We start from the raw sequence: 24,487 nt of genomic DNA on the forward strand, positions 1-24,487 counted from the left end.
TTATCTTCCATTTATGAACAATGGAAAATGTTGCCAAGCCAATGTTGCAAAGGGATGTTGCTAGACAGCAACTAGCGCCATCTACAGAAAATCAGCGAAGACTCTGGAAAATTTCCCTTTAAATTCCCACAAATTTCCCTTTTCATGAAAAACATTCAGTTATTTGGTTTTTTCAAGTTTTTTTTATTCATTTTTTTGTTTTAGTTTTTCTACTCACTGTTTTTAACATTTTTTTGTGTTGGTAATTTTAAAAAAATTTTTTACTTTTTTTGTTTACGTTAGTTTAGAAATTTTTTGTGGTTTTCCGTTTTACATATACATTGTAATCATATATATGCATCGTATAATTAATTATTAATATAATAATAGTAGTAAATATTACTCTTTATGGTTTAAACTATCACGTTTTTCACAATAATCATTTCTTTCGTTTTCCTTTCGCATTTTCCATATTTAAGTAGCTTACAAAATTACTTTTAATAGGGCTTCCATTATGTTCATTTCGTAGGTGTGTTGTCATAGATTTAATTTTAAATTATAATCGTATATAAAAATTGCAAACTTAAAGGGCACATATATAGTCTGTGGTTCACGTGCATAGTGTATATCGGTGTATAGTAACTAAAGTCAACACTCTTTATGTGAAAAACAAAATATGATAGTTGTGTGTGGCAGAACTACATGTAAAAATACGCAACAGCCGAATGAATTGTCGTCGGACATCTCTCTTACTTCATTATTATATGTATTTATAATATTGATAGATCGTTAAGCTCATACAAAAGCGAGTGGCCAATGTGCTTGCATGTGGGTGGCTTGTGTGGCTTGTGGGTATGGATAATAAACTTTAAAAAGCGACATCTAAAACAAAAAAATAAGAAGAGAAGCGGGGGAAATATATTTACAGATATCTAACGATTAAAGAAATATTTAATAAAATGTTTTTTGCACTTTTCGTATTTGTGTGTGTGTTTTTTTTGTGGAGTCTCCTTGCTTATGGGATACGAGCGAAGCAAATATCGAGGAGCTGAAGGACCTTTCGATCGATTCATTGAGAGAGTTTTCTAAACTGCTCCACATATACATATGAATATATATGTATGTGGCCTATAAGTTCGAGATGCAGTCACGCTTTACTGTCCGATCCTGTCTCCCTAGGTCTGATCTAGATATAGAAGCAGATACATGTATATATAGTATATATAGTTATTATCCATATTAAGCTTAGATTTGATTTCTCACATATGTTTAAATTTAGATTTATTCACTATGCGAAACAATATCTTAATGATTCGTTTAATATTTTTTTTCGTTTGCATGATTTGCCGTTTTTGTAAAGTTTTAAACTTTTTTTGGACTTGACAATTTTTTTCGTTTGATTTTAAAATTTTTTTGTGATTTTCTTGGGTTTTTTTTTGTTGTTTTTGTTTATAGTCGTAGTTTTCTCGAATTAAAAAGTAACAAGTGCAAAAACTAATGATAAAATATAAATGGTTTTTGACATGCTTCTAAATGCTTGGCGGGGTACGAAGTTCTGAGGTGTTCTGAGGGGGGGGATGGTCGATATAGACTGGGACAGTGCTGTGCTACTGCAGTAGCTATATTTCTGCCGCTCTGGCTAATGGCTTAAATAACTAAAATTCGCTGGCACTTGAGCCCCGCATGCCTCAATTGGGTGTAAGGATTACAAGTTCTCGCTGCCTCCTAAGCACTTACATTTTACAATTGCGCTCAGGTCAGACACAAATCATAATCATAAGAATAATAATATATGCATATGCAAATTGTGGCTTCACTCTGGCATGCATACGCTCTACAAATATAAATATAAATATATGTATATATATATATATATATGTATATATGTATTCAGTTTAATTTACAAAATTTATTTGAATTAAGATCATTTGGTTTTGTTGTTGTTTCTTGTCGTGTCTATCAATTTCGTTTGATTTCTATATTCAGTTTTCGTTAGGTAAGTATTTGTATAGGTTACGGGTATTATCTTTAATAGTATATAGTACAACAGTTCATTGCATTACGTCAACTATCAACGCTGCTCTCTAATTAGGAAAATTTGCCTTGACTTTTTTTATTCATTAAGTTTTCATTACAAAGAAAATAATCACCAGGAGAATAATCAACAGAAAAAAAATATATTTAAGGAATAGTCGTGTTAACTCTCCAAGATCATGGCTGGTTGGCACTGGTACAAAGCAGACAGACCCCGCTGTATGTTATATTGAACATTGAGCATTTCGAAAGCAACCATTCGTGTTTTCGTATTTTAGTTTTAGTTTAGTTTTGTTTAGTCGAGCGGATGCGAGAAACAAACAATTAGAATCGTAACTACTAAACCAACGCGCTAAGCAAATTGCAATAAACAAATTTCAAAAATTTCACTTAATTATGCTAAACGCTAACGACTCTACCCACTTTACGCTTGACTCAAAATACTACAAAATAATAATAAGAATGAATAAACAAAAGGTCGGGGATTGCTTGCCGAGTTCCCTGAAAACTAACTCGTAAGTCGTAGATATTAACTTAAGCCTAATCCAAAGTGTGTCTCTGCACGTGTGACGTGTAACTACTTCTTCGACGACGAGGAGCCCGATGTCGCTACTGCTGGTGTTGCTGCCGCAACTGCTGATGTTGTCGGTGCTGCAGCAGTGGCTGTGGCTGATGCTGCTGCTGATGTGCTGGCCCGGGAGGGATTCGTTTGTGATCCTGCCCCAGGCTTCGATTTCTGTTGCTGCTGCTGTTGTTGCTGCTGGTGCTGTTGTCTCTTGTGGTGCTGTCGCAGCTCGTGCTGTGATCCCTGATTCCGGTTGACGACCTGTGGCTTGTTGCCCAGCGACCCGCTGCGGATGCGCACTGTGCTGCTCCCGAAGGAGCCAGTGCGCCGACGGTTCTGCTGCTGGTTGTAGCCACCATATCCCTGCTGGTGCTGCTGCTGATGTTGATGTTGCTGTTGCTGCTGCTGCTGTTGGTGCTGTTGCTGGAGCAGCCTGCCCACATAGTCACTGCGATTTGTGATGGTGGTGTTCAGGCGGCGACCTCCGCCCGTGATCACGGCCGTGCCGTCGCTCTCGGACACGCTGCGGTGCCTGTTTAGCTGGCGGCCGGGATTAAGGCTGCCCACTCCCTGGAGCATCTCGTTGATCTCCGGCTCCACCACGCGGAAGTCCTCGATGTTCTTGAAGCTCTTGAGGTACTCGGCCAGCTTGGGCTGCACCTCCAACTTCTCGCCGTTCTTGTAATACTTCAGGAAGGCCCAGAACTTCTCGAGGCCATACAGCTGACCTGCAACACAAGAAATAGAAGGTTATAGACCAAGTCCTCCCAGACCAAGTCCCAAGTGTAATGCTTACCTGTCTCAAAGTCGGACACCGTCTCGTCCTGGAAGTCCTGATAGATGTTCGGCCTGAACTTCTTCTCGAGTCCGTAGGAGAAGAACCGGAAGAGGCACTCGAGGCCATACCGGAATCCGTTGCCGGCATCCTCCAGTGCCAGGGTGCGGAACTCGTTGTACATGCTCTTGTTGAAGTTCTCGCGCAGGAAGAACGACCAGAAGCGGTAGAGGGTGTTCATCTCCTGCGACTGCCCGAACCCGAGACGGCGGCGCTCCTTCAGGCAGCGCGAGTGGTACTTGTGGTAGGCCTGCTGTGTGAAGTTGTTCTCCTTCAGCAGAGCATGCGATGGGTGCTGGAACACGGGCAGCGACTGCGGCACCGACGAGCCATACGACCCATAGGAGGAGGTGGTGGGCGAAGTGCCAGCCGAGGACCCCATCGAGGTGGTGCGCGGCCGGTGCTCCACAGTGTCGAGCAGCCAGCCCACGTGGGCCTCCACCGGAGGGTTGGCCGTGTGGCGGAGTTTCCTCTTGCGCGGGGTCCGGGGATCGATCGACTGGGAGTTGGGTGCAGCATAGAAGCGAGCACGTCGGGACTTCAGGGTGGAGTTCAGCGTGGAGTTGAGGGTGGTGTCGCCCACCAGGGTGTCATCGGCGTCGGCATCCTGCTCCAGGTATATGGGCGGCGGTGGTGGCACCAGCTGCTGCTGCAGCACAGACTTCTGGCCGCGTCCGGCCAGCTTCTCGAAATCGGCCTGGGATATGACGTTGACGGTTCTGTAGTCGGGCACCACATTGGTGGTGGTCCACAGATCCTCCTCGTAGTTGACCAGACCGTCGTTGATGATGTTCTCCAGATCTTGGGTGATTTTCGTCCGGGATGTAAAGTCGGCGGTGCGGTCGTAGCCCTCGTGCTTGGGCGCCCGTCCCACCTGGGCCACGATCAGCAGCTTGTTGATGTCACGGTCGGCAAACTCGTAATCGGACTCGTCGTCGTCGGAGAAGTTCTCGGTAAAGTGGTTGATCCGTCCGGTGCCAGGCAGGGGGTCCATCAGCTCCTCGTCAAACTGGAAGTCTAGTTCTTCCTTTTCGGCATGGCACTGAGCGGATGGCGGAGCAGCTGTTTTGGATGAGGATTTGGAGTGGGTATTGGAGTAAGCAGCATTGCCAGTTGATGATTTCTTAATGTTGTTCGTGGTGGTTGTGGTTGAGGTGGAGATTGTGGTGGTGGTGACGGTGGTTTTTGTGGTTTTGGTAGCAGTGGTGGCTGAGGCTGAGGCTGAGGCGGTGGCGGTGGCGGAGGAAGCTTTGTTGGTAGTAACACACACAGAGGCTGATGATGAGGCGTTGGATGCGGACGTGGACGTGGACGAGGACGTGGACTTGGACGAGGTATTGTTCGTTTTGACATTGTTGTTATTATTGTTGTTGTTGTTGTTGAGCGTTTGTGAAAGCGGTGGCTGTTGTTGCTGTTGTGGTGGTGGTGTCGAGGTGGTGTTGTTGGCTGATTTAGTAGCGTTTTCTTTGATAGCATTGGATGGTTTGGAGCGTCTCTTTACCTCTTTCCATATGCCCTCCGGCTCCGCCACCAAAGCAGCTGCCCCGATCGCCGTCGCTCCCTTACCCGCCGCGGCCCTCTTGTCCTGTCCAGCACCCGACTTCGGCTTCACACTCTCCGCCAGTCCGCTCAGATGGCCAGCCAGCTCGGCGGCCCCACCCTCCACGTGCTGGGTCAGCGAACTGATGGCGTTCACCGAGTTGAGGGCCGCGATGGAGCGCTGCTGCTTCTCCTGGAGCATCTTGGGCACCAGATTCTGAGAGTTGCGCGGCACTGGTGGTGGCGGAATGCTGCTCAGCGGCTTCGTCGCCATCACCGACGAGAGGATGGGCGGCGGCGAACCAGCGGCTGCCTCAGTCTGCTCCTCCCCTTTCTCCTGTTCCTTCTCCCCAGTGGCCGGCTCCTGCTCCAGCGCAGTCGGAGCAGTGGGATCGGCGCCCGGGGCCTCTGGCACATCGCTGATGGGCCAGGCAGTGGGCGTCGTCTTGGTGCGCACCTTGTAGCCCTCAAAGAGCTCCAGCTTATCCGATTCCTTGATCGCGTTCACTATCAAGGCCACGTCGGTGGTCAGGGCGAGGACGCGATGGAAGGATGCGATCAGAGTGACCGGGATGTAGCCCTCGGGGTCCATTTTGCGGCGCAAAAAGAAGTCGCCGGCCAGGTTGTCGGCACTGAAATAGTATTCACTAAAGGGAGAAGAGGTCAAGGGTCAATCGAGGAAGTACAATGGTGATCTAACGGATTTGGCTACCAAATCCTCGAAAGAAGATAGCTGGGTATGGTTGGTTTACTTACACTTGCTTCCTGATGGCCTCCTTGACGCTGTTGGCGTCCATTTCGATGTAGGCAGCGGCGGGCACATTGCCGAAGTAGTGGGTGCCCATGAGCACGAAGGACGACTGCGAAGGGTCGGCGCCGGCGGCGTCCGCCGGCAGATAGTTGGCATACTCGCCCGAAGCTAGCAGATGGCGTGGTATGCGATGAGTCGGACGACCTGGTCCCTGTCGGGAGAATCCGCCCCGCCCTTGCCGCCCGCCCCGGTACGGCGTCCGGAAGCGCCGCTGGCCGCGGCCCGTAGCTGCTCCCGCTGCTGACCCGGCACCACCCGCTGCTGATCCAGAGCGCTGGTCATCGTACGATGCTGCTGCGGTGCTGCCGCTGCTACGCCAGGAATCCACGCGCTCGGACGCAGCAGTCGCTGGCCGAGCGGAGTACGGATGCCGGCCAGTGTGCGGTTGGCGCGATCCTTCTCCCGCTCCCGTCCCCGCATCGCCGCCAGCTGCTCCTCCACGGCCTGCAGCTGCATGACGCTCGTGGTAGGAGCGCGCCGGACGGCGCTGGTCGGCAGGATCATCGCTGAGCCGGCGATTGGGCCGCCCGCCAATCGGCTTAGGGCGACTGGACTTGGCCAGATCGATTTGCAGCGGACGCCACTTGAGCTTGGGCATTTTCTTGGTGAAGGCAGGCACGGCAGTGGTTCCAGAAGCTGCTGGAGCAGCACTGGTTGCGGCAGCTGCTGGCTCAGCGTCTCGCTGGGCTTTGGCATCATGACTCGTGCTGGCAACGACAGGTGCGGCAGTTGCGTTTGCTTGGCTGTTGCTATTGCTGCTTGTGGCTGTTGTGGCAGAGTTCGAGGTGCTGCTGCTGCTGCTGGTGGTGGTTGCGGTGGGTGCTCCACTAGACTCTGTTGGAACTTCACTTGGAGTGACTCCTCCTGCGACTGCTGCTGCTTTGGCTGGCTGCTGTTTTTTCGTTGGATTGCGTTTGGGTTCGTTGCTGGTGGCTTTGCCACTTCCGGAAACTCCGCCAACGAGCGTGGGCCAGTCCCCGACGTTGCTAAAGTCGCTAGCCTGCAACGATGTCCATCAGTTAGACTGATCTTCAAGCCACTATGAGTGGGAACTTACCTTCTGGTTGACCTTCTTTTTGTCCTTTACCACGACTTTGGCGAGTGCATCTGACTGGCTGGCGTCAACTGTAATGGAAGGTGGATTGGTTTGGTGAGCATGGGTTTTAAAAATAAAGAAATCAGGCCATGTCGTGCCTCTCCCACAGACCACTCGGAGAGACCAGAGTAGGGGGTGAGCCACGTGAGAGAAACTGAGTAGGGAGGGAGGCCAGTCACATGGTTTAAAATTTATAATAATTGAAAGTTGGCTGGACTAGTTAGGGAGACCTACACCCTATTTATAGAAGCATCCACCCCTTGTCCACTTGCCTCCAATTGAGTCGCTACTCACCAGTGGTTGTGGCTGTTGCTGCTGGCTCGGCTGCTGCTGCTGCTGCTGGTGTCGCGGATGCTGCGGCTGCTGTGGCGGCTACTGGTGTAGGGGCTACTGCGGCTGCTGGTGTGGATGTGCCTGCTGCTGGGGCTGTCTGTGTGTTTGTGGCTGCTACTGCTCCCTGTGGAGGTTGCTGTTGTGTTGTCTTTTTGTGGCTGGGATTGCTGGCGGTGTTCTGTGCGCTCTGGTTGCTGGTGCTACTGTTGCTGCTGCTGGCAGTCGGCTGCTTGGCTTGTTGTGGTTGCTGTGCCTTGGGCTGCAAAACACGTTTGTCCAATGGAGAGGTTCCTGCCTTGGGGCTTCCAGATTGTTTGGCTGATATCTGTAACGAAGATCGCAGCTATGAGTCTCCAGTTTTGGTGAAAAATCAATTCCCGACTTCCCAACTCCCAACTCCACTTGCATGCGTGGTTGCGCACCAAGGAGGGACTTGTAGGGGAGTGTCCCTAACCCAGATTCGGTTCAAGACAAGGGCCAACGCGCACCCTACTCTTCTGCCAAGAGAGGGTACTTTTCTGTTGGTATCTACCGCACTCGGCACACTTGGAAAATTACCTCCTTTTAATTGCAGAAACTATGGCGATTTAATCAGCCCACTTGCTGGTTTCTTTCTTATCTTTGTTTGTTTTGTTTTTGGTTTTTTTTTTTTATTAAAAAACACTTTTGCTTCCACTAGCACCTTAGCACTGTTTATTTTTGCTTTATTTGAACAAATGACTGGAAATTCTAAACTGAGCGCGTCCGTTCTGCTGAAACGTTCGGTGAGTTCTGTGCGATAGCTCTGGCACTTTGATTCGTGGACGCCTCTGTCGGCGGCCTGTGCTTGTGCCTCTCCTGCCCTCAGTATTCATTAGTGGTGGTGGTGGTGTCCACGCGCTTGCTACGTGAGCAAAAACGAAGACGACAACACACAAAGAGGAGGCTCAGGGGCGGGGGTATACCAACTGGTTTTACAGCGCAACATAAAAAACAAGTACAGTGGAGCTCAAATAATGAATATATCATTTAAAAAATAACACTATTTTTAACTACGATTTTTTAAAACTTTATTTATAGTATTTTTAGTTTAAAAACCTTTTTCTTTTTTTTTAATTTAAAATTTTCCTTTATATATAAACTCCACTGTATACTCATTTTCAAAACAAAAACAAAAAACAGCCGATGCCGATGCGCCGGTTCACGGATGCGAGAGAGAGAGAGCGTGAGAGCGAAAGCAAAGGCGGCGGCGTGAGCCGCAGTCTAGCCGGCAGAGAGTCAGCGCAGGCACCCTGTATCCAGCAGATACAGGTTTTCTGGCTGTGTGCGTACGTGCCTTGTGTTTATGGTTTTGTTTTTGTACGCATTTTCTAAATGTTGTTTTGATTCCCCACGAAAGTTCACCCACCGACAACGCCCCCCTGCATATCGATCATTAGAAATCCCCAAACAGGTGCTATTTGCAATTAATATTAGGCCCACAAAGGAGGTCTTCCACTTTATAAACATAAACACAGGCCATCCCGCTCGCACCACGATGTAATTGTAATACGGGGGGATAAAAAAAAAGAGATACAAACAAAAATAAACATGTGATTTTCGGCACGTAGGCCAAGTCGAGGAGAGTTGGTGGAGGAAAACTTCAAAACAAAGAGAGGCAGGGAGAAGAAAGACTAAAAGAGAGGAGGATAATGCGTAAATTGTTGCACAAAAGATAGAGATACATATACCTATCTATAAGATATAGTCTATGAAACCCCTTCTAGATATTTTTGTTTATGAGGCCTACTTTTGACCTCAAAATATTATCAAACCATCCATCAAACCCCCAAACGTGTAAACAAGATATGGAAGCCATGGACTTGTTGTTCGGCCTTGAGGTTCCATTTCCCAACCCCAAACATTGCACTTTTCCAAGTTATGCTAAAATATGGAGGCACTTTCCATGCCTCGGATCACGTATTCATCGGAATTTCCAAGGCAGTCATGGAAATAACCCTGACACTGCAGGAAGGACACCTCCAGTACTGACTGAGTCATCCACTTGCTTGGTAGTTTTCCACTACATTTCCACTCCAAGGAAATGGCATCAGTAACTTTCCATTAGGAGGGAAATCAAAGACAAGCACATGTTTCAAATTCTATATTTGAACTGGCATGTTTCTTATCATTTTTGGTCGTTTTGAACCCCCACATCATACCTAAATGCTGACGTACTTGGGTGTTTGCCATTAAATTCGTGTACTAGGTAGAGATTATAAAAGTCATTCATCGATAGAATGCTTGTCAAGGTCATTAATAGTAAACCCCATACCTTAAACTAAAAATAAAAATAAAAAAGAAACTTCCACTTGCCAATCAAGAGAGTTCTATGCCACTTTTATCTTAAAAATCAAGTCACTGGTTCGTGCGATCGCCGAAAGACAACTGAGGTGCTTCCAATGCAAAAGCACTATTTTAAATGGAATTAGAATCGGCCTAGCACGCCAGTCATGAAATAACACAAAAATACTACAAAAAAATACTACAAAGAGAACACCCAGCACCCAGTTGGGGCAAACGTGCAAAAAGACCCACATTCTGGTGCTCCCGTGCTGGTGCTCCAAGTCAACAATCGTTCGTAATCAGCTCTAAGGTTATAGTGCAGGCGGGGGTCGGCCAAAGGGGTTCCATAGGGGGGACTCTTTCTGCGTTTCAGCGAATTAGAATGCGAGTCAATAACGCCGGCCGCCATATAGGTTATGTAAAAATATTTAAAAATTAAAAAGAAAATAGAAAAAATAAAGAAAACGTGCTCAGGCAGCTCAGCAATTGAGGGGATAGGATAGTATAGTATAGTATATTATATACAAGTCGCTGAACCAATCACCATAATCAGCCTAGGCTTTTATGAATAATAAGTAGACCTATCAAGTAGGGTTCTACAGAGATCAGGTACTTAAGACTATAATTTAGGAAAAATTCTTACAAGATAGTATCTCTAAATAGAACCCCCCTTTAAATAGAGCTTAAACCACAAACAAGTTTATGACTATTTTTCATTTAACTTTTTTTCTATTTATAGTTTCATTCGCGATTAAATCAAGCGATTGGAATTAAAGGCAATTGCCCAGGGAGGTGCGAGGTGCGACGAACTCCAGCACCAACACAGCGATAATGGGACTATATTGGGGCCTAGGGGGGGTGTTTGTATGCGAATCTTGTTTACATTCAACCGAGAGTGGTCGAGCAACTCTACTTAATGCGTAGCAGGCTTAGGAACATGCCTCTTATCTTGGGGGTATGATGTGGTAAACACACCTCCAGCAAATATTCACAAAAATACGAAGTTCTATATTTAAGAATTATTTGTGAAAGTAAAACAGGTGCCTCACAAAAAGGTGGGAAGTATTTGGGGTAGGGCCTATCACCTCATGGGCTGGCTTATCAGCTCCACTCGCCAGTAAATCAAATCACATTGAGTAAGACCCGGAGATTACACTATCAGTAGTTATCAGTAGTTATAATACCTGAAATGAGCCTTATATAAAAGGGCATCGGATCAGTGTCCTTCGCAGTTCGCCATTTATTACGCAAAAGTATCATGAGACAGTTTTCCCAGCAAATAATTGCATGAGAGATCAACAGGTAAACAGTCGATAAGGAAGCCACAGGTGAGACTCAAAAGTCCCAAGCAAATATGAGGTCTAACGGGAAGGGGGGATTTGAGGAAAAACATGTGTGGAGGGGTATCATTAAATCAAGTGAATGTTTAATGATGTAAGTATTTTTTTATTGATGAGCTTCAGAACTTGAAGAGAGCTCTTGTCTTGAAATGTAATAGATTAATGTAATATTTTCAAGATATTCCATTAAGTAATAATCCCATTCAAGGCTTTATAATTAGAAAGTTATTTGTAATTTTTGTAAATTCTAGTACTTTTTACTTGTGGAATATACAAAGATATCTTTTTCTGTCAGTTCCTTTATTTATATTATTAATTTTATTTAAATCGAGGAATCTTGCGTTTCCCTAGCAACAAAAATCATTTAAGAACACAAAGAACTGGGAAGTCTTAAGTGCTAACCAAGCAGAGAAAGAAAACTGAGGAAAATCTGATATAAAAGGCAAATAATTTACATATATGTATATACTATATAATCAACACAATCATTCCATTCATATCAACAACAAAAAGCAGACAAAAAGATACCATGAGATACCAGATGTATGACTATAGGACTGTACTATAGGAGTCTATATACTATACTATATGTATATAGGACTGAACTATAGGAACCTTCCTTAAACAATGCCATTGGAAAAGTACTAACTAAAACGTAGTGTAGTACAAACAAAACAGTGTTTTATGATTCGGTAATCTTGATTTTTTGAAAATTCTTGAACTAAATTCTGAAATTTAAACTGGACTGAAATTTTAACCCAAACTTCTTAAATATTTTTAACAGGTAATGAACAAAGGAATTATTATAATTACTTTCTTTATTTTCAAAAAATTATTACTATTAATTTTCGAAAATTTAATGGAAAATTTTCACCAAAAAACTCGAATTTTTATTCAAGTTTAGTCATATATGGACAATTTTTCTTAAATCCTTCGTTTATTAACTGTATTTATCTATCCTTTAATTAAAATAAATAAATTTTAATTAATTTCAATAAGGAATCAATTTAATTTTTTGATATTCCAAAAAGATAGAAACGAGAGGAAGACAACAAATGTCACAGCAAAAGAGGCTGTTTTTTACAACATGTTCATAAGTGAAATTATAAATTATATTTTACTGATCGACACCGGCTATTATCTTCTTAAAAGTAGTTTCCAATTACGTAAGTAATTAATTAATAATTAAGTAATTTCTTAGATTCTAATCTAAAAATCTTCCTAATTAATTAAGTCTTTATTTATAATAGATCTCTTTGTATAACAAAAACTATAAAAATACAGGCCTGAATCGCCACAAAGAGGCTTACAAAATAGGGTGAAATTTCACAAGTGGGTTGCAACTGGAAATCAAAATACGGATGAAACGTGATATCAAAACAATTGCAAAAAATAACAAAAATAAAGATATGGGAAACGTCAGCGTAATAAAGACAAATTAATGTAATTAATCTCCAGTTGCGGCTTACAGTCTAAAAATAGAATGTAAATGACTCGTAGATCAACTATAATAATCAGAGATGGCTGATATTTAATAGACTTTATACAATAGAGGGCGGAAAGGGTAATTATTAAAAAAAAACTGCAGTTGCTGTATTTCCTATGACACACTTTTCATCAATCTACCTAACAGTTAAGGTCTTCCGATATGTACACGAGAACTTGATTAATTTATTGAGTTGATTGCATATTTACTTTCGTTTTCATGTTTGTTTTTGTTTTTATTTTGCGATTCGAGAAACGAGAGAGAGCGAGAGAGCAAGAGAGCGCTGTTATCACTCGACGATTATTTTCGTGATTCGTATATCGTGCTTAGAGATGACACATTTTAAACGCCGCTATTCACCATGTGGTGAGATGGATACACGTGCCGTTTCAGCTGTTTTTGTTGTTCTTTTCAATATTATTGTTTATTCTCTTTTGCTGATCGGCAGAACACTTGCTAATGGAAATAGTGGGAGTGTTTTTTCCATCCGCGACCTCTTCGACGGCACACGTCAACGGCAACTGGCTACTAGTGTGGAAAAATAAATTTCAGTTGCCAGCCTTCTGCAGTGCTGCTGCAGTCGACGTAAGCAGCGGCTTGGGGGGCCAAAACAAGAATTGAAACTAAAACCTATTTTTTTATAGAAAACTGTTAACATTTGTAGTCACTATCTACTAACAGTCTATGGCTATGCCCCCTTCTAGATGCTTCTATTGGTCAGTCTTTACTTCCTAATTAGTTCGATTTGCATAGAATGTCAGAAGTGAGCAGAAATATATTTGCATATCCATTTAAAGTGGCAGAAAACGCTTTCGAAAGCAAAGCAAATTCAGAAACTCCCGCTTGACAACAAGCCCGGCACCCAAACGTTTAAACTTTTAACTTTTTCCAAAGAAAATAAAAAACGGGAAAAATTAGCCACACCTTTTTTTAGTGTGTGTTTTTCTTGCTTTTCCGTTTTTTGCTCTCTTTTGTGCTTTCGTTGGGGGACGACAGACAAGGGGGGGAGGAGGCGGTGGATAAATAAACGACACAAGCGGCTGACCTTGACATTTATTTTTAGTTGAGAAAATATTTTACTTTTTCTCTCGTTTATTACGACACCCACCGAAACAGATGTGCAATTAGAGCTTGGACAATAATCGAGAGCATATACTGAGTATCAAGTATTTCGCATTTCTCTTTGGGCCCTGCTTCGCGCAGAAGGCAGAAGGAAACAAACAAAAATAGGTACAAACACCGGCAATTCGGGGGGCCAGCCTTTCCTCGATTGCATAATAAAAGCAATACAACGGTGAATAATATAAAATAACATAAGAGAGAACGAAATAAAATTGTTTACTCTGTTATGCAATGCCTTCGATGGTTCTGCCCCTGTATCTAGTATCTGTCAGATACAATTTTGTAATCTTCGGCGGGCATTAGCATAACGATAACAGCGTACGAAGGAGAAAAACCACAACAGAGCGGAAAACGTGTTTTCCCCACCCCCCTCTCTGTGTTTGTTGTCGCCTTGCACTCGTTTTCATCAGCTGCCTTTCTGCCTCTTCTTGTCTTCTCCTTCATTCCACGCACATTTGTTTACCAACAGAAACACAACAAACATAACACACACACAGGCAGAGGCACACGCACACGTGCGTGTTGGGACTTGTCTGTCTATTATTTTTAAGACGCAATTGGACAATCGGAAAATAAGCCAAAGAGGAATCCGAGATCAACAGAAAACGTGACTTTTTTTGGAAGGAGATCTGTTATGAAAATCTTGTATCATTAAGATGTATCTTTTAGTTCTTAGAAGCTCCTAAAACTTAAAGCCACCTTTTGCACCCAAGTTGATCCCCCTTTTAATATATATTCTAGCTAAGCCCACCTATATGTAACCCACATCGAGATACAATTACGTCACTCACCTTCCAGGCATTGACTTTGGGCGGTGGGGCGGCTATGAATCGCTTTGGGGGCGGGGCAGCTCCGGCAGCACCTGCCGCCTTGTCGCCCGTCTGCTGATCTCCGTCTCCGGACTTGGCCTCGTTGCCGCTGCTGCCCGCCTCGATGCTGGCGCTCGGCGAGGTGTCCTTGCGATCCTTGTGTACTTTCTGGCCACCGGCAGCCGCGGCATTGGCTCCGCCGGCCGCAGAACCAGCTGCACCCAGTTTCCGGGGGCTGCCGTTGCGAGGAGCCCGCGGACGGACTGTCTGCTTGCGATCGCCGGGTGCCGAGTCAGTGGGTCCTCCTTGTCCTCGTCGTCCCGATTGCTGTTGCGATTTCTGACCAGGGCCACCAGCCGGCTGTTGATCTCTTGGCTTTTCCTTTCGAGCCTTTTTGCGATCCCGTCGATGGTGCGACACCACCGGCACAAAGTCGTTATTGTCGTCCAGTTCCGATGAGTTCTCGGCGGTGTTGTCGCCGCCAGAGGCAGCGGCACGCTTCTCACCCGCCAGCGTGGGTCCAACGCTTCCGACCAGCGATTCTCCGGCGGCTTCGGCGGCCGCGGTTTCCTCGCTCCACGACTTGAAGCTCTTCAGATTGGGCTGGTTCTCTTTGTTGTCCACGGCGGAGGAGGTGCTGGGGTTGGCGGCGGCGGCGGCGGCGGCAGCAGGGCCCTTCTTGGTGTCCAGGTTCTGCACCACGTTGGCATAGGAAGTGGTAGCTGCACCCTGCACTGGAGCAGCGGCTCCCGTGGAGGGAGTAGTCTCCTCCTTGCTGGACATGCTCCTCGGTGGTTCTACTCCTTGGCCTCTTTTCGTCTCGGTCTCCTATCCAGAGTAGGCAGCAGATCGTCTCCTGCTGCTGCTGCTCCGGCTTCTTCGTCGGCGAATGCTCCTCGTCGCTGGGTCTGGAAAACTCTTGGCTGCTTCCGGGCCTGCTCAACGGGATGCGGAGGTGCGAAGTTTCCAAGCTGCAAGAGAAGCTCTAGTTAGTCATAGAAGTGTACTGGTACTGGGATTACAGGTTGGATTCAATAGATCAGACCCTTTGAGGAGATTATCTCTCAGAACCTATAAGGGAGGTGTTATCTAACATCCTTAAAGGATGTATTAAAATAAATTTTAAAAAAAGGTTCTTATTGGGGAGTCAGGTTGTGTCGCTTAGGCAGCTTCTACTGTACTCTAAGGTGACAGTTGTGTTATTGTTACTGTGAGCTGAGCCTATTGCTTAAGCTTTCAGTTTTTGTGACGAAATCAGATTGCACCGAGATTGTAATATTTATATTACACCACAACGCACACATACACTGCTGCACTTTGAACTTTTCGCTTATTTTTTTTGATTGAGAAGGTGCGGATTGAGGTGCTCCCTAGGAGTGCGGCTCACATTTAGGAACTGCCCATGACTCTGGTTTGGAAAAAGGCTTTTCCTCGCGATGACACGCTGCTCGGCGAATTTGATTTTTCCACCGATTCCACGGTATTAAGAGAACCAACTAATTCGTAATGAGGCACGACCAATCGAGATTGAGGCGAGGCTGGCGAATATATGTATTATATTATTATGCAGCAGCCACAGCACCAGGCAGAAGAAGAAGAAGTGAGGTTAGGTTAGGTTCCGATGTGCAAAGAGGAAGAGCAGCAACAAACGCTGCCAGAACTGGCGAAACGAACTGCCCACTTGCTACCTCCACCGTTATGTTACAGAAACAGCTGATCTGGGACTGCAGCTCGCCTCGAATTTCAAAATCGTTGCACGCGGTCACACACACATATGCAGGTAATCATATTTTATTTAATACGCACCAGAAATCAAAACGGAAACTCTGCCGATTTGATAAACAAATTCCACTCGCTCCACACACGTATTTTTAATTCACTACGCACTTTGGGTCGTAGGGTGTGTGTAAGTATGTGTTGTTTTGTTATTGTTGCTTTTGCTGTTGCTTTTGCGGGTTTTCTCGCACACACACACTTCGCACTCTCGTCCGATAGCTCGCTTTCGCTCACACGACCGTGTTGTTCCGTTGCGCTCGCTCTCTCTCGCTCGCACTCACTCACGCGCTGCTGTGGGGCAGAACGTTTTGGTTACGAATATATTTCCCGAACTTAACGGATTTCCTCACAATCGCGGTCTGCTTTCACTCGTACTTGGGGCCGTGCACTTGAATTTCGTGAATCGATCGAAGCTAATCAATTAGGAGGAGCATTATCCGGCGAAAAGAAAATCAAAATCTCGGTTACCAGACATGTGGTTCTACGGACGAAAAGAAAAGGAAGCTCAAATTGTATTTTTTAGTACATTTGCCGCGAAAGGTCTTTTTTTTCGGTATTTGATATGGTCACATCGTTGATAAAAATACCGCAACAGCTCTTAGCTTTTGGTTTAAATAATTTTTTGGATATAAAGTTGACTTAGAAAGTAATATGTTTTGTTTTTCTTTTTATTATTTAAAATAATTAAGTACCTCTCTGTAATTAAAAATTCTTTTTTGAATTCAATTTGCCACCACTGTCATCTCTAACGGAAAATAACGTTCGTTTTTTATACCCTTACATGGTGTAATATAGTTTTCTCATCTAATCTATTAAAGATCTATCTAATCTATAAATGGGTGTATTTCTCCACAAACTAGTGAAAAAATTTGAAAGTTTTTTTAATTTAAATCTTTTTATTAGTGAAATACAAACTAGTGGTATTTCTAAGTGGTTCCTATGGACTAATCCTATGGGATTCTGAAGGCAAATAATCTTAAAGGAATTTGATATCTATTCTCTATTAATGTGAAAGAAAACCTAAATTTTTAGAACCCGATTTTCAAGAAAAACCCCCTTAGTGTATTAATATCCAATTGGAAAGTCTTAAAACTAATTTATTTGTAAATCCAATAAGGAATAAAAGAAAGAAGTCTTTTCAAAGGAAATAAGGAAATATATATATTTAAATTGCACATCCACACTAAGTAATTGCTTTACAAGACAAACGAGACAAACAGTAGGGGGTTAACAGGTTCGGCTTGGGCCGAGGGGCACAGTGGGTTAAGTTGAGAAAGGCCGGATGAACATCCGCGCGAATACAAAAAGATTTTAGCTTAAGTCTACGGGGTCGCTACCCTCTGGCAGATAATAAAATGGAATTCTTGATTATGGCGATCTGGGCCAAGAGTGCCTATTCTACGGTAACGGACTTTGCCAGATTCCTGGGGCAGTCCACGTCGCATCCTCGGAGCACGGCGATGTGGTAGGACAGCAGCTGCAGCGGGATGACGGTAAGGATACCCTGTAGGCAGTCCACTGTGCGAGGAATCTGCAACGAACGGGTGGAGAAGGACATGGTTTCTGTGTCTCCCTCCTCGCAAATCAGGATGGGTCTTCCTTTGCGCGAAGTCACCTGTTGCAGGGCGTTCATGCACTTGGTGTAAACAGGATCCCGCAGGACGATCATCAGCACGGGCATCTCATCGTCCACCAGGGCCAGGGGTCCGTGTTTCAGCTCACCGGCCAGGATGCCTTCGCTGTGCATGTACGTCAGCTCCTTCACTTTCTGCAGATTAGGATTGAGATTATTAGTCATACTTGTCATGATCTGGGTGGCAGCTCTTATCAAATTACTGGAAAAAAATTGTCAAAATATACTACTCTATTTCCTTATCATTCCTCGCGTAATATTTCTTGGAATGTCGCTATCAGGAATAAACATTATTATGGGAATAGTTCCTCCACCCTCTTCTATAATTCCATAATACTCTATTGTATTACGTTAATTGTTTTGTTTACTTTAGTTATAGTAATAAATTAATTGAAAAATATTCCTCACCAAGGCTCCCTCCAGACAGGTGGCAAAGTTGAAGCCCCTGCCCATGATGAGCAGCGACTTGTGCTGGTAGAGCTCCTTAGCCAACTCCTGCACCTGCGAGTTCAACTGGAGAACAGTGCGGATGTGCTCGTCCAGCTGCGAGAGACCGGAAATTATCTCCAGCCTTCGCTGCTGGAGCGAGAGACGATCCTCCGACATGACCAGCGCGAACATCACAAGGGAAATGAACTGCGAAGTGTAGGCCTTGGTGGAGGCTACACCGATCTCGGGTCCTGCGTTGATGTGCACGCCACAGTGCGACTCCCTGCAGATGCTGCTGCCCACTGTGTTGGTGATGCCGACGATCAGGGCTCCTCTCTGCTTGCAGTACCGGAGCGCCATCAGGGTGTCTGCTGTTTCGCCGGACTGCGAGATAAAGAAGCACACGTCGTCCCGGAAAATGGGAGTGTTCCTGTCCAGAAAATCAGAGGCCAGCTCCACAACGACGGGCAACTCCGTGAGCTCTTCCAGAAGCTGTCTGGTGGCTACGGCGCTGTGGTAGGACGTGCCACAGGCGATGAGCATCAGGCGGCGGCATCGCTTGATCTCTGGGATGTACTCCTTGATGCCTCCCAGTACAACCGACTGGGTATCGAACCTCATCCGCCCACGCATGGTGTTCACCACGGATTCCGGCTGCTCGAAGATCTCCTTCAGCATGAAGTAATCGTAGTTGCCCTTCATTATCTGCTGGATCTCCATTTTCAGGGTAATGATTTCCCGGGCATGCGGGTCGTCGGAGGACTTGTTCAGCCGATGGATGCTGAGGGTCCCGTCCTGCTTGACGGCCGCCACGTCGTCGTCCTCAAGGTAGATGACCCGGTTGGTGTGCTCTATCACAGCTGAAGCATCGGAGGCGAAGAAGTACTCCACTTCCTTGCGCTCCAGAGGCTGGAACTCGGCGTTGCAGTCCCCGGGAGGGATTACTTGGTAGGCCTGCTGCTGCGGCTGGCCATGGGGGCGGTGCGCCTTGGCATACATGATGGGTATGTGGTCCGTCGCGAGCTTGGTCTTGGCCTTGATTCCCACCAGCAAGGGGGATCCTCTCCGGGAGGCCACACACTCTCCGGGGAAGTGTTTGGACTTAAATGCAATGGCAAAGGCTCCCTCCAGCTGCTGAATGGCCTGCTCCACGAGTTCCCCAAAGGTGTAGCCCGGATGCTGCTGCCACAGGTGGTGGACCAGCTTGGCTATCACCTCGGTGTCCGTGTCGGACTCAAAGACGTAGCCGCGCTTCTCGAGGAGTGTCTTGACGTCCTTGTAGTTGGTGATGATGCCATTGTGCACCACCACAAAGCTATTCTCCTGGTCGGAGCGCTGGGGATGCGAGTTGAGCTCGGAGGGCACACCGTGGGTGGCCCAGCGAGTGTGGGCTATTCCAATGTGTGTGTCTATTGGCTGCGTGTAGCCTTCGCCCCGACAAATCTCCGCTATGGCATCCTCCAGGACCTTGACTTTGCCCGTTCTCTTCACCATGACAATGGAATGGTTGTCCGGCGGCGCATTTGGATCATCGATGGCGATGCCCGTGGAGTCGTAGCCTCGGTACTCGAGCCGCTTCAGACCCTGCAGCAGGAGATCCAGCACCTCCTGCCTCGACTTGGGCGTCAGGTAATTCAGGTAAGCGAATATGCCACACATCGCACTTCTTTCTTGTCACTTTTTTTCTGGTGTTTTTCCACGTCGTCGCTTCTTCTCGGCACCTAAACTGCGAGCTTTCCGGTCAGCTGAGTAGCTGATTTTACGTTCTGCCCTTCGCCGCTGCTGCACTGCGACTTGTCGTTTATTATCGCGACAGTTGCTGGAACTTTTCGTTGTTTTTCTCTGATAAATAATTTGCCCAAAAGAACACGTATTTGTGTTTCTCTCCCCTTCTCAATGTAAACATAGCCCAGGGTTGCCAGATGGTTACATCCGAATGCCGTCCACGCCCGCCAAAATGAGTTGGGTTTGAAAACTCGCTCGGATAAGCTTGTGAAAAGTCCCCTCTCCCGACCTTTTTAAACATTAAGACAAGGCGAATGCTGTCTTGCTGGTGCCTAGATAAAAATAAGCGGTAGAAACGGTTATATTTTCGATTTGGACTATAATTGGAAGATTTGGGAGTATTGGGTTTACCAAGTATAATCTTTTTAAAAAAAGTACGTATAGTATATATGAAACCTCTTTATTAGAGCCCTTTAATGGTTTCTTTTTTTAATTTTTAACTATAATTTTTGTAAAATAAAAAAGGGTTTGGAAAATTTTCGATAAAGCCCCCTTTCTATGATATTTATCGGAAGGAAACATCGATACATCGGTATCTAAGTTGATGTTGATAACCAATTTTTTTTAATTTGAAAATATGGTTTCAAATATGTAGGTTTTTTCCAGTTTTCTGTTAAAGTTTTTATTTTTCTGGAAAATTCTTAGAAAACTATTTATATATTTTTCAATAAGCTTTAAATTCAATATTCATAAGTTGAACAGGTCTTTAAAGTCTTAGTACCCTTCCAGAGGGTATTATAATTTTGCCCAAAAGGGTGCAAGATAGTGAAGGAGACTTCTTCGACCCTATAAAGAATATATTCTTGATCAGGATCACCGCCTGAGTTGATATAAGCATGTCCGTATGTCTGTTTCTACGCAAACTTGTCTCTCAGTTTTAAAGCTATCGACTGGCTCGCAGTATATAAGGCCGGGATCGGCCGACTATATCCTATAGCTGCCAGTCAGTTGATCTGACCTACCAAATTTCATAACGATCGGCCGACTATATCTTATAGCTTCCACATAACTGAACGATCGGATATGGTATTTTTACAAAACACCAACTTTGATATTTTTGACGGTAGAAGCTTGGGATTTTTTTTTAGATTTTGGGTTGTAATAAATATGTTGTATTAAGATATTCTCATAAGGATCGGCTAACTATATCCGATGTTTGCACGGCTACGGCTGCACCCCACTGTCCTGAATTAAAAAAAAAATATTTTAACCTTTGAACTTGTCGCCAAAGCTTACTAAGCTTATTATTTTTCTATGAGTTCCAAGAAAAAAACTCACCGACTGCTCTAAATTATTTGCAGGAAACAGTTGGGAAAATCCCTCCACATCAGTATCACCAATTCTCTGAATTTTTTTTAGTTCAGAACTATTCTGCCCCCCATTATCTATGTTCTTAAGCTCAGCGGGGCAACTATAGAATTCGGGAATGCGGGCCTTCGAGGCAACTATAGAATTTGGGTACCGATCAGTCGTGCCTTCAGCTTACTGAAAAAATGTTGGGTTTGAGATTTTCGATTCTGGCGATCTGCCTAGTTCTGAGCCTGCAATGGATTGGTCCTGTGGATTCCAAAATCTGCCAGACCCATGACAACAAAACGGGAACATGTCAGAGGGTTCGAGATTGTCCGGCTCTTAAATCTATTTCAGATAAGTTAATAAATAAAATCCCTCTAACCAACAAGGAGGAAATACTGCGAAATTGCGTTTTGCCATGTGAAAAGGTAAGTTAAGTGAATATAAGAATAAATGTCTAACTCAAGCTCTCCCTAGCAATACACGCTTTGCTGTGAAGAATCCCTTAATCCTGACGGATTAAAATTGCTGAAGGAAAATGAATCCATTTGCGGTAGTTTTGGTGAACCAAAAGATCGCACGAAATACCGGCCATGGACGGCCTTACTCGAGTACTACGACGACCTACAACATGGGAGACGGTTTTATTGTGGTGGCACTCTGATTACTTCGAGTAAGTTCTATTAGTTAGTAAGTTCTAGTTAGTTCGAGTAAGTAAGTTGTTTTTTATTTATTTTATTTAACAGAATTCGTCTTAACGGCTGCGCAATGTATAAAAGACAACTTGTGAGTAAAAGTCGAATAACTAAGACAAAACCCTTACTATATTTAAGAATACCATTTTTTCTAGGGTATCCGTCCGTCTGGGAGAATTCGCTCTTGGCAAGACCCCAGACTGTCTATTATTAGGCAATCATACAAGATGTCTGGATAGACCCGTCGACGTTCCAATCGAAAAGGTGTTTGTCCACGAAGGATTTGAAGAAAATATCAAAAATGTTCGGGTTTCGAACAACATAGCATTAATCCGCCTAAAAGACCCAGTCCAGTTCAACGATCTTATTGGACCCATATGCCTGCCGGTGTCTCCAGATCTCCAATTGGAGAGTCAGACCGTGAAATCACTGGATGTATTCGGCTGGGACTTGATGATGCAACTGAATGGTTATATCCCCAGATGGCCACTCTACGAACTGCTGGAATCAACCGCATGCAATATCCAAGATGAGAAGAAAATTTGCATCAGAAACAGCGAGTCCTATAGATACAGGGGTGATGTCGGAGGAGCACTAGTCTATCCGAGCCAATACAATGGCAGACAGCTGCTGGTGCAGGCGGGAATTGTTAGCGTCGATATAGTGGAACGGTCCGATAGGTCGCTAACAGAGGGTACTGATGTGTCTGATTTTATGGGTTGGATAACCGAAACCATTGCGAAGAAGGATTAGGCTTTAATTTTGCCACGAAACAAAATTGTCTGCCTTTTAGGCGATTAAATACATTTTTTCATTGCATAAAATAAGTTTTAATTATTAATTTGGAAAGAATTTTGTATGGATGGAAGGCTTTCGGACTATCCCTCTTCGCGTATGATATAAAGAGGATTAAGAAGATTGAAAGAGAGCCGAGAGGGTCCATTATAGTCCGCAAATAATACCTCAAGAGGGTATTTCTACGTTAAACTGCAATGGCTTTAAAATAGAGGACTTGAGGTGTTCAAGCATTGAACACGATTTTAAATACAAATTCCGAAGATTGAGTTTCAAGGGATTGGACCCATGGAAACAAGAGAAAAACAGCATGGTCTAAAACCGATCCCCTGCAGTTTAACACAAATACATACATAAGTGGTGCGTTTATCATTAGTTGTAAATAGATTTAAGATTTTCATTTATATTTCTTATAAGAAAATTGTACGAAATAAAAACTGCTTCCAAAAGGACCTCATTAGAGTAAGATCTATTATTTGGGGCTCCTCTTAAGACTGGGAATATTAAATTTCAAGCCTTTACTAGCTAGATTTTCATAAAAGAGCCTCAAAAACCGGGAAAATTTGGTAAAAAGCCAATATTTTTAGATTGTTTTAAAATTGGTCTAAAAGTCGTTTAAGAATTTACGCTTCAAAAAACGGAGGGTAATAAAAAATAAACCAAAAATGTATTTATTTATAAAGGGCTAACAGATAAATAAAATTATGAGATAGCAATAATGCTGAGCAATGGCGACTTGGGCTTTCAGTTCGAGTTGTACATATGTAATAATAGTTTTAGGTTTTCTATACATAGTTTTATATATTATAGTTTATTTTCTTAATATAGTGTAGCTTAGATAGGATAAACTTATATGCGATGGTATAAATTTGTGTTTCTCAGGAATTGTAGAATTATTTATATGTTTGGTGGTGTGGGGTTGGAAAATGTTTCCAATGGGTTGGTGTTTGTAAGTAGTGGTGTTGCAAGTAGAATGTAAGAGTGTTATTGATACAATATCGTTGCAGAATGTGCAAGTCTGAGTCTTGTTATTTTTATTTGGCCTAAACGTAAGAGGGCTGGGTGGTTGTTTTTGGGAATGTGGTAGCTGTTGAGTTGGAGATGGTTAGTTGATTGGTACCTGGCTGATGTCTTCGTCAGCATGATAGTTTTTTTACTTGGTTTTTACTTATTGTAAGTCTTTTGTGATAAGGACTTAGGGAGGATAAGGACTAAGGGTGTCCGCCAGTTCGTTACCTGGAATTCCTTAGTAGTAGGGTATCCAAAGTAGCTTAAATTTGGTGTGGAATTCTTGGAGCAGGTTGCGTGCGTGAGGAGCAGGTTGGGTGTAATTGAGTTATTACGTCAATGTCGGAGAGAGAGATGCAGCATATGCAAAATTTTCCTCATTTATTTTTTAAGAGTTCGAGTTGATTAGTATTGTGGTCGCTTTGGGGATTATTATTTTTCTATCAGTTCCAAGAAAAAACAAGAAAGGAAAGCTAACTTCGGGCGGAGCCGAAGTTTATATACCCTTGCAGTTAAAACCGGATATATATCGCAAACATCGGATATAGTTGGCCGATCCTTATGGCAATAGGAATATATAATCCAATTTTTTACAATACAAAATCTAAAAAAACTTCTATCTTCAAAAATACGAAAGTTGATATTTCTACCAAGTACCATTTCCGATCGTTCAGTTATATGGCAGCTATAGGATATAGTCGGCCGATCCTAATGAAATTTGGTAGGTCGGATCAACTGACCAAATATATAATCTGTACCAAGTTCCAGCTTTCTATCTTCAAAAACACGAGTTGGGTCAAAGTTGGGTCATTTCCGATCG

At 44.2% G+C, this 24,487-nt stretch overlaps 3 protein-coding genes across 11 annotated transcripts; 1 reads left to right on the plus strand and 2 right to left on the minus strand.

Moving 5' to 3' along the window:
* Positions 1-939: 939 nt before the first annotated feature.
* Positions 940-16,528, minus strand: larp (La related protein). Of its 6 annotated transcripts, none has more exons than XM_017249697.3 (7): positions 16,060-16,528; positions 14,236-15,224; positions 7,154-7,517; positions 6,821-6,888; positions 5,709-6,763; positions 3,375-5,599; positions 940-3,306 (listed from the first exon to the last, which is right to left on the minus strand). In XM_017249697.3, the coding sequence occupies exons 2-7, from the start codon at positions 15,034-15,036 to the stop codon at positions 2,591-2,593; spliced, it is 5,229 nt and encodes a 1,742-aa protein (XP_017105186.2). In that variant the 5' UTR covers positions 15,037-15,224; positions 16,060-16,528; the 3' UTR covers positions 940-2,590. The 6 variants fall into 6 exon arrangements, with proteins under 6 accessions (XP_017105186.2, XP_017105187.2, XP_070137309.1 ...); XM_017249698.3 differs by lacking the exon at positions 16,060-16,528 and adding an exon at positions 15,641-15,780; XM_070281208.1 differs by lacking the exon at positions 16,060-16,528 and adding an exon at positions 15,560-15,693.
* LOC122321626 (serine protease grass-like) lies at positions 10,705-23,017 on the plus strand. Of its 3 annotated transcripts, none has more exons than XM_070281213.1 (5): positions 10,705-10,824; positions 21,178-21,597; positions 21,647-21,842; positions 21,916-21,955; positions 22,020-23,017. In XM_070281213.1, the coding sequence occupies exons 2-5, from the start codon at positions 21,370-21,372 to the stop codon at positions 22,615-22,617; spliced, it is 1,062 nt and encodes a 353-aa protein (XP_070137314.1). In that variant the 5' UTR covers positions 10,705-10,824; positions 21,178-21,369; the 3' UTR covers positions 22,618-23,017. The 3 variants fall into 3 exon arrangements, with proteins under 3 accessions (XP_070137314.1, XP_070137316.1, XP_070137315.1); XM_070281215.1 differs by having other exon boundaries at positions 10,735-10,798; XM_070281214.1 differs by lacking the exon at positions 10,705-10,824 and adding an exon at positions 15,914-16,033.
* Gfat2 (Glutamine:fructose-6-phosphate aminotransferase 2) lies at positions 17,165-19,993 on the minus strand. 2 transcript variants are annotated; one of them, XM_070281212.1, is made up of 3 exons: positions 18,071-19,993; positions 17,645-17,797; positions 17,165-17,560 (listed from the first exon to the last, which is right to left on the minus strand). In XM_070281212.1, exons 1-3 carry the CDS (start codon positions 19,748-19,750, stop codon positions 17,423-17,425), a joined length of 1,971 nt encoding a protein of 656 aa, XP_070137313.1. In that variant the 5' UTR covers positions 19,751-19,993; the 3' UTR covers positions 17,165-17,422. The 2 variants fall into 2 exon arrangements, with proteins under 2 accessions (XP_070137313.1, XP_017105189.1); XM_017249700.3 differs by having other exon boundaries at positions 17,165-17,797; positions 18,071-19,992.
* Positions 23,018-24,487: the final 1,470 nt, after the last annotated feature.

Source organism: Drosophila bipectinata, chromosome 3R (genome assembly GCF_030179905.1).
Source record: "Drosophila bipectinata strain 14024-0381.07 chromosome 3R, DbipHiC1v2, whole genome shotgun sequence".
In the NCBI taxonomy this organism is placed as follows: Eukaryota; Metazoa; Arthropoda; class Insecta; order Diptera; family Drosophilidae; genus Drosophila; species Drosophila bipectinata.

What these genes read in the sequence shown, in the direction of transcription:
- Gfat2 (XM_017249700.3), bottom strand. Translation starts at nt 19,750, where the DNA reads ATGTGTGGCATATTCGCTTACCTGAATTACCTGACGCCCAAGTCGAGG. An exon ending in CCTGTCTGGAGGGAGCCTTG is followed by an intron (nt 17,798 to 18,070) that starts GTGAGGAATATT and finishes CCTAATCTGCAG; the next exon opens with AAAGTGAAGGAGCTGACGTA.
- larp (XM_017249697.3), bottom strand. Translation starts at nt 15,036, where the DNA reads ATGTCCAGCAAGGAGGAGACTACTCCCTCCACGGGAGCCGCTGCTCCA. An exon ending in AGCAACAGCCACAACCACTG is followed by an intron (nt 6,889 to 7,153) that starts GTGAGTAGCGAC and finishes CTTCCATTACAG; the next exon opens with TTGACGCCAGCCAGTCAGAT. An exon ending in AAAAGAAGGTCAACCAGAAG is followed by an intron (nt 6,764 to 6,820) that starts GTAAGTTCCCAC and finishes ACATCGTTGCAG; the next exon opens with GCTAGCGACTTTAGCAACGT.
- LOC122321626 (XM_070281213.1), top strand. Translation starts at nt 21,370, where the DNA reads ATGTTGGGTTTGAGATTTTCGATTCTGGCGATCTGCCTAGTTCTGAGC. An exon ending in GCGTTTTGCCATGTGAAAAG is followed by an intron (nt 21,598 to 21,646) that starts GTAAGTTAAGTG and finishes AGCTCTCCCTAG; the next exon opens with CAATACACGCTTTGCTGTGA. An exon ending in CAATGTATAAAAGACAACTT is followed by an intron (nt 21,956 to 22,019) that starts GTGAGTAAAAGT and finishes CATTTTTTCTAG; the next exon opens with GGTATCCGTCCGTCTGGGAG.